Source organism: Pterocles gutturalis, unplaced genomic scaffold (genome assembly GCF_000699245.1).
Source record: "Pterocles gutturalis isolate BGI_N339 unplaced genomic scaffold, ASM69924v1 scaffold22142, whole genome shotgun sequence".
Classification (NCBI taxonomy): Eukaryota; Metazoa; Chordata; class Aves; order Pterocliformes; family Pteroclidae; genus Pterocles; species Pterocles gutturalis.
In genome coordinates, this window is record NW_010110772.1 from 20,832 (window position 1) to 28,914 (window position 8,083).

Below are 8,083 nucleotides of genomic sequence, written 5' to 3' on the forward strand. Positions count from 1 at the left end.
TTTCAGAAAAAAATCACACAACAAAACTGCAAAAAAAAAAAAATCCATGTCTGTATTATTTAAAAAAAAAAAAAAAAAGGCCTGTAGTGCAAGAGGGGTAGGAAATGTCGAACAAAGGGGCAAGTGCAAACCCGTGGTGCTGGAAGAAGTGCAGCTGCGGTAAGTTGTAGTAAAAGAGCGTGTCACAGAGAATCACTTCCAGTGACCTGCTGAAGACAAGGGGTGTCAGCGTACAGTCAATAGATTTGTACCTTAGAGAAGCCCAGATACTACCTTCTCTGTTGTGTGCTAAATTCAAAGTTCTGGTTTCATTCTGACACCCCCAAGAATTTAAAATTATCAATAGTTTCAAACAATGCAATATTCACACTTGATTTTAAAGCTGTGGTCCAGACACTCTGCTGGAGTACGCAGGCAGTGGAACTATGCTGAATTGTGCCATACAAGGACCGACTGGAGGTATTTTAACGCTTCTGTGTCTTGATCCTTCTTTTATTTATAACACTTGTAATTTTTTAATATTCCTGTTGAATGAGTATTGTTTTGTGAGTAATTTTTGTTACTAGATTTGATCTGCTTAAGCACTGTCTCTTTCCTTTTCAGTTATCCAACACCCATTTAAAAATACCCTTGTTATTTTGGTTATGGTAAGCAGGAGTTACTTTGTTTTTCAGTTCGAAATATTCTGAAATTTTCTGATGCATAACTCTTTTTTGCCAGTGTCCAGAAACCCTTTTGTTTCCATTCCTGCATACCTAAAGATTTTAACCTATGTTAACAAAATGTTTCCTGTACAAATCAAAACAAACACAAACTCACAGGAATGCATGGACAGGTAGTGATACTCATTTTCACTCTCACTCCAGCTCCTGTTTGTTTATTCATGTCCTGTATATGGTGTGCGTACAAAATGCTCCAAGGTGGGAACTGGATTGCTTTTGTATTTTCGACCCTGGTTAATACTCTGAGGCTCTGATTAACAATTATGGTCCCCAAGAATTACCGCACTTACCACACAGCTGAACGATTTCCATACTCTGGGGATATCCAGCTTAATTTGTGGAAGCATTGCTGGCAGCCCCTTAGAACGGGATTGCTGGCATGTCTGTCACAGCACTGGGTCCCATCAGGTGCAGAGATGACTGAAAACGAACACAAGTAACCCCAACTGCTAATGATTGTTAAACAGTTCAGATACATGCAATCGTTTTTATCGGAAATATATGACTAGCTATTTATTTTTAGGCTGTTTTCATGCGGTACTGATTTTATTTCTTTCCATGCATTTACAAACTCCATCTTTACAATATGTTTGTGTGTAAAGCTGCAGTTATAATTATTATGCCATCATCAGGGATAACATCTGTACCGTTTCTGAGAGAAACTGAAATTCCACTGAATAACATAGAAGACATTTAATTTGGAGCTTCAGCTGTGAGGCCAGCCTGCGCTGCGGGCAGGGGCTGCAGTGCGGTGTCACGGCCCCGTTTCCAGCTGCGGTGGTCGCCCAGTGTCCATCTCTGCCCCCTTTCACAAAAAGCCAGGCGGGACCCCCCGGCTGGGCTCCCCCAGCACAGGGCACGCAGAGGACCCTCCACCCTCACTGTTAACAAAGGAAAGCTTCGTTTTGCGGTGCCAAAGGCCAGGGAGGGCTCCAAGCAAACGCTTGTTTTTCCTCAAGGCAGGGGTGGTCTGAGGGTGTCTCGGCGCGACTGTTGGCTGCTGCGGGAGGAGGGAACCCGCAGCGTCTGCAGTGGGGCTGTGGCACGGATAAAGACAGGGCTGCAGCAGGAGAGAGGCAGGAGCCTGCTGGCAGAGGGGCAGAAGCTGCTGCAGGAGATTATCCTGCTCATCCCTGCCCCTGCATTCACTGCACAGCACTAAACTTTGCTCTGAGCAAAACTTTGTTTCCTGGACTATTAATGGAAAGCAGAAGCATGGAGAGTTTGTTCACACTTCTGTGGGAGACAGCAAATTTCTCCTTTTAATCCTGATTATTATTTACAGGTTAGAAACTCCAGTATTATACAACATTTTTTTTGCTAGTGACAGAGAAAAAATGGATGCATTCGGAGCACCTGAAAATGAGTCGCTACTGTCCAGTTCCTCTGGTCCTGCCGGATGGGATCCCTTCCGTCGTCCCTTGGACTCCATCCAGCCCTGGCACTTCAGGCTTCTGGCATCAGTAATGCTGGTGGTGACCTCCCTGTCGCTTGCTGAGAACCTGGCTGTGATCCTGGTAACTTTTAAGTTCAAGCAATTGAGACAACCTGTCAATTATGTTATAGTCAATCTGGCTGTGGCTGATTTCCTGGTCTCACTGACTGGTGGCACCATCAGCTTTCTAACGAATCTGAAAGGCTATTTTTATATGGGATACTGGGCTTGTGTGCTGGAAGGATTTGCTGTCACATTTTTTGGTAAGCTTGATTTTTTTTGTGGTTACATGTTCTTTTCCTTCAACCCCCTTTAATGTATTCTTTCAGCTATCCTGCAGCTTCACAAGTCCCTGACTTTGCGTGCCTTGGAACTCACTGGTTCTTTCCCCAGTTGCATGTGTTCTGTACTGGATCTCATGTGTGAATGGATAAAAAATATAACTATCATGTGCCAGTGGCTTCTTGCATGTACACTGATCATTGAGTATGTTTAATATAATGAGAAGATGTTTGCTAGTAGAATAACAGTGTTGTGGGGTTTTTGCTAAAACAATATCAGAAAAAAATCTCAGTGTAACTACTTTCAAGGTTTGTATTTAGGTGCGTGCATATATGGATAAGTAAAAGAGAGACAAAAAGAGTGAGTAGCTGCTCTTAAACTGTGGAGAATACCAGGGCACAGAAGCCTCTGATGTTAGCTGCCCTCCCGTGGTTCTGCAGAATTGTCACACACCTGTAACTGTCACCCCTCACCCCGACATCTTTTTGTGATTCTTTTTCTTGGCTTTGTTTTACTAACTACACGAAAAGTATGAGAAGTACCCTAAAAGGGAGAATCCTCACCACCTAGTTCCCTGTGTAGATACACCCCTGCAGAATAAATGGGAAATGAGTTTAATTTGGGACATGCTGGCTTGGGGGGGGGGATGCTGGTTGAACTAGATGACTTCCAGAGACGCCTTTCAACCTGAACAGTTCGGTCTTGTGGGATGGGGTTTGCTTTTCAGTGAATCCACACAGTTTTTGATGCTGTTTTCTTTCTCCAGGCATTGTTGCTCTCTGGTCTCTTGCTCTGTTGGCTTTTGAGCGGTACATTGTGATCTGCCGCCCGCTGGGAAACATGCGCCTGAGGGGGAGGCACGCAGCCCTGGGCATTGCCTTTGTGTGGGCCTTTTCCTTCCTTTGGACCGTTCCACCAACCATGGGTTGGAGCAGTTACACCACCAGTAAGATTGGAACTACTTGTGAGCCTAACTGGTAAGGCTGCTCCAGCAGAGCACGGTAAAGACATGAAACCTGCAGCTCAGGACATCGCAGGGTCAGGAGCTTAAAGGAAAGGTTTAGAGACGATGTACATCTCTGCAGAAATGGATGTAAATAAAGTTGTAACAAAACTGAGAAAAATTTGCCAAGAACAGATGTAAAAAAAAAAAAATTCTAAAGGGAATAGCTTCCATCTCTAATGCAAATAACTGTCCTATGCCTTGTGCTTTTTGTCCAGATTCAAAGAGGACAAAGAGACAGATGTTTCAGAAGACTGTACAAAGCCCCGAGCAACCCGGTCTGACCCCATAGCTGGCTCCCCCTTGAGCAGAGGTTGGACTACACGACCCGTCCCCCCTGAGCTGTCCCACAGTTCTGTGACACTGTGCCCACAGCTGAAGGATGCTGTCCCAGCCCGCAGCCAGGAGATGGCCCAGGGTCCATCTGGTGGGAGGACTAGAGCTGTAAAGGGGCACTGTGACTAAAAACAGCTGACAAACCTACTAGTGGTGGCTTTGAAGAGCAAAATTAATTCCAGAAAACAACAAGAGCACATCTTAGTGATATATACGCTTTGTGTTTGATACAGGTACTCAGGAGCTTATACCGACCACACGTACATTATGGCATTCTTCACCACCTGCTTTGTAGTGCCTTTATCGGTGATTTTGGCATCCTATGGAAAACTGATGCAGAAGCTAAGAAAAGTAAGGAGCACTATAAGTAAACTTTTAAAATGTGCATGTAGGCAAATATTTGGAATTTTTGTGTTCGGTTTTGTATAAAGATCAGACGCAAGCAGATCAAATTTCCAGGCAGCAAATGCACTGAGTTATCGTCCCTTGTTATAAAATTATCCTTACCCACAGGAATTCATGCTATGGTGAGGAATGGTTTTTCAAAGTGTGCAGCTTGCATCACTTATCAGTACATCTCATTAGCCAAACAGCATGCAAATGAAAGAAGGTCTGCCTTAGATTTCTACACAGAGATTGCCGTAGTAATTGCTTTTTGTTCATGTCCCTCAGCAGTAGCACTGACACCCTGCGGTCCAGTGACGGCATCCCTGGGTGCTCTCATACTCAAGCAGAGTGGGTCTTTCCTTCTAGCGTGGCAGATTATTAGGTCTGTGCAGTAAATTCACTGGCTGGAGGCCTTGTTGTTTGTTTTCTGGAATCTTACATATTTTCTTTAAAGGTGTCGGATACGCAAGGCAGGCTGGGAACTACCAGGAAACCTGAAAGACAAGTGACTAGAATGGTTGTTGTTATGATCATTGCCTTTCTAACCTGCTGGACGCCGTATGCCACCTTTTCTATCCTAGTGACTGCATACCCCTCCATTGACCTGGATCCTCGCCTGGCAGCAATTCCAGCTTTCTTTTCCAAGACAGCTACTGTTTATAATCCAATTATTTACGTCTTTATGAACAAACAGGTACTGTGTGCTCTCAAAGTGTCCTTAACACATATTTTGCCTTGCTTCATAATGAATTCTGTTCAATGAAAATGCATTATATGTATTTTTGTTTGCATGTGCAGCGAGGGTAGAAGCATTGCTTGTGCCTGCAGGACAGGGAGCTTTCTTCTCTGGGATGGGGGGAGAAGACTGGATGCAGAGAGGAACTGACAAGGGGATGAACCAGAGTGACATGTGTTCACTGTGGCAGCAGGCATGATAATAAACTCTAATAGATTTATGCAATGAATGTAGCTACTAAAAGTGGCTACATCAAGCAGAGTATAAGCATGTAAGTGGAAAGAAGAAAAATAGTAAAGTGACTGTTGAATAAGAAGTGATGAATACATGTATTTGTTCAGTCCTGCAAGCTCTTGCTTGTTTCACATCCTGTGGACAGTACCCTGATCTCTCAGTGCGTGGCAGATGTATGCTGGCCTTACCCTGCTCATGGATATGAACAACATGGAAACGAACCATCTTTGCATAGCGGGGTGTTAGCATATGAAAGCAACTCATGAGCCTGGACAAATGACCAATTCTGTCCATTAGATGTGGTTAGTAACAAGCAGAAGAGGAAAATTATGTTTTAGAATAAGATTTTCCAGTAGTCTGAGTCTTTTTAGAAGGTAATTATTCTCAGTTTTAGAGTTCTTCATGGTGGCACAGGCAAATATATTTTATGGGGCTATTTCTTTATATGCCCAACTGACTCATGAGAGAATTTCCACAGGTTTTAGCTAAGACACAGACTGCTTTATAGAGATATTTTAAAATTCCTTATGTGTTTTGATTGATCTCTCATTTCTTCAACTTTCTAGTTCAGGAAGTGTCTGATCCAGATGTTCAGCTGCAGTGCCACAGAGACTGCAGAGTCCAGCATGAACCCCACTTCAGAGAGAGCAATGCTGACCCAGGACAAGAGAGGCAGCGAGATGTCCACCATGGCAGTACGGAGCACCGTTTCCAAGAGGAAAACTGGAGATGAACATCATAGAAATTGCCGGTCTTTTGCTCAGTTGGCAACTTCAGAAAACAAAATCTGTCCCATGTAGGGTGGGAGATACGATCATTAGTGCAGTGGTACAGCGTAGTTCCTTGTTACCCTCGCTTCATACAGAAACTGTTGTCAGTGGGGACATTACGCTCCTGTGGACTCCAGCTTTTGAGATTCTGGGCTCCCTGAGTGTGTGTAAGCATTTCCTGGCTCTGCAGTTGCAGTTGAACACCTGGCCATAAGATGAGTCCCTTCCTCCACTGCACTCCTCTTCCCCATCCACAGCCTGCCTGCTCCTGAAAACGGCATCAGGGCAGCCCAGCGTTGCTGTACTGGCACGTAACACAGTACGGAGAGTTTTCCGCTGATGATGGCTCTTTGGTCGGCTGGACAAAACCATGGCTTCAATATGCTGATGGACAACTAAATAACGTACAGCACATGGCTGACTCAGCCAGTGGAGGTTCAGGGAGGAACGGGGCTGAGTGGTTTGTTTGTTTGGGGATTTTTACTAAAAAAGCAGAGAAGGCCAGAGGCTTCTGCAGTTATGTCAGTCCTTGGTGAGAACCTCATCTGGGCCACTAAAATGTCCAGCAGCTTGGACAAGCCATCCAGACTCCCAAGCACTATTTCAGTAGAACAAGCCCTATCAAGAGCTGTTCACATCCTCTCTCTGCATTCCCTCTTTGAGAAGAAAATCTTCTGTGCACGTGGCAACTTTTGAAGTAAATTAATTTGGACTAGGTGATCATTGTAGGTTCTTTCCAACTGAACTATTCTATTAATTCAGCTTTAGAAGAGCCGTTAGTAGGGTGTAGGCAAATACAGCTGTGAAGCTGAGCTTTGTGGGACAGAAGTTTTTCCCCGTATGTGCCTGCGCTGTGTAGAGCTAAGATCTGTCATGTTCTTGAGACCACATAGCTCCAGGTGACAACTATTATTTCTGTTTCTTAACAATCATAGTTTTCAGAAGTCAGTGGTTAACGAATACAAATGTTGTGCATGTGCTGGGCCACGTTACGCTGGGCAGGTTGGATGCCTGTATTTTCATTTGCACATTTCACTTTTCTCAGTTCTGAGCCAGGGCGTGCCTCTCTGGAAAGCACAATCGACATCCAGGACCAGCAGGCGATGGCACCGCACTGCTGTTCTCCTCCGAGGAGCAGTTGTATCTCTGTCCCTTCAGTCCTTAAATTCCTGTTCCTGGCTAAGTCACATCCTCACTACTTTTAATTGAGCTACTGGTACTGGCATAAATCATTAACTGGTTATTACACCTTTGATATCAGAAGCAAGGAGGGCAGTATAGACACACTGTTCTGTAAACAGTGAAAAAGAAGAGAAATTGCTGACTTTCCATGGCTGTGTTCCATCTCATATATTCAATTCACAGTCATGCAGCAATACACTTAGCTGTAGAGGAATGTCACACACATGCCAAACCAAACTAGTCCACGAGTGTAACACAGACACACACACGTTTAAACAGCCTTTGGTGGACAGCGTATGAAACGTTGCTAAGGCCTGGCATGTCCTATATTTAACTGAATGTGTCTTAGAAGAAGAAGCAATGGCTGAGTGTATTTAAATGCTTTGGTATGGAAAACCATGATTTCCAGCTCAGACAGGAACACAGTGCCCGTCGAAACAGACGTTGCTCCGCAGCAGTAGAGAGGCTGCAGCAGCTGCATCCTGCACAGACCTTGGCACCAGAAACACGACAGGGAATGAATCATCCAGTGTTCAGTTTTACTTCAATAAATTGCAGTTTCTTTACACAGAATAAAGACATCTTGCTTCTACCAGACTTTTCTTATCTTTTTATTTTGTTAAGTTGCAGTCTGAAAGCCCATATTGCCTTGAGAAGGGACGGCAGGCTCCCCAAGACCCCCGGGGTCAGACCCTGTCCCCCAGCTGCACCCGCCTGAGCCGGACGTCAGAGCCCTCCTGCAGCAACGGGGATGCTGGATGCCAGAGCCCTCCTGCAGCAACGGGGATGCTGGATGTCAGAGCCCTCCTGCAGCAATGGGGATGCTGGACGTCAGAGCCCTCCTGCAGCAATGGGGATGCTGGATGTCAGAGCCCTCCGGTAGCAACGGGGATGCTGGGGGATTGGGGGAAGGCGACACAGAAACACAGCACAGAACATATCCTGAGCGCTGGTGTCCTGCAGAGGCTGACTTCTTCACGGTTCCCACGCTCCAGA

General features: G+C 45.1%; 1 protein-coding gene across 1 annotated transcript; it reads left to right on the top strand.

Moving 5' to 3' along the window:
- Positions 1–2,059: 2,059 nt before the first annotated feature.
- On the top strand, positions 2,060–5,935 carry GPBAR1 (G protein-coupled bile acid receptor 1). The gene is made up of 5 exons (XM_010073530.1): positions 2,060–2,420; positions 3,206–3,416; positions 4,012–4,129; positions 4,620–4,859; positions 5,702–5,935. Exons 1-5 carry the CDS (start codon positions 2,060–2,062, stop codon positions 5,933–5,935), a joined length of 1,164 nt encoding a protein of 387 aa, XP_010071832.1.
- The last annotated feature ends 2,148 nt before the right edge of the window (positions 5,936–8,083 follow it).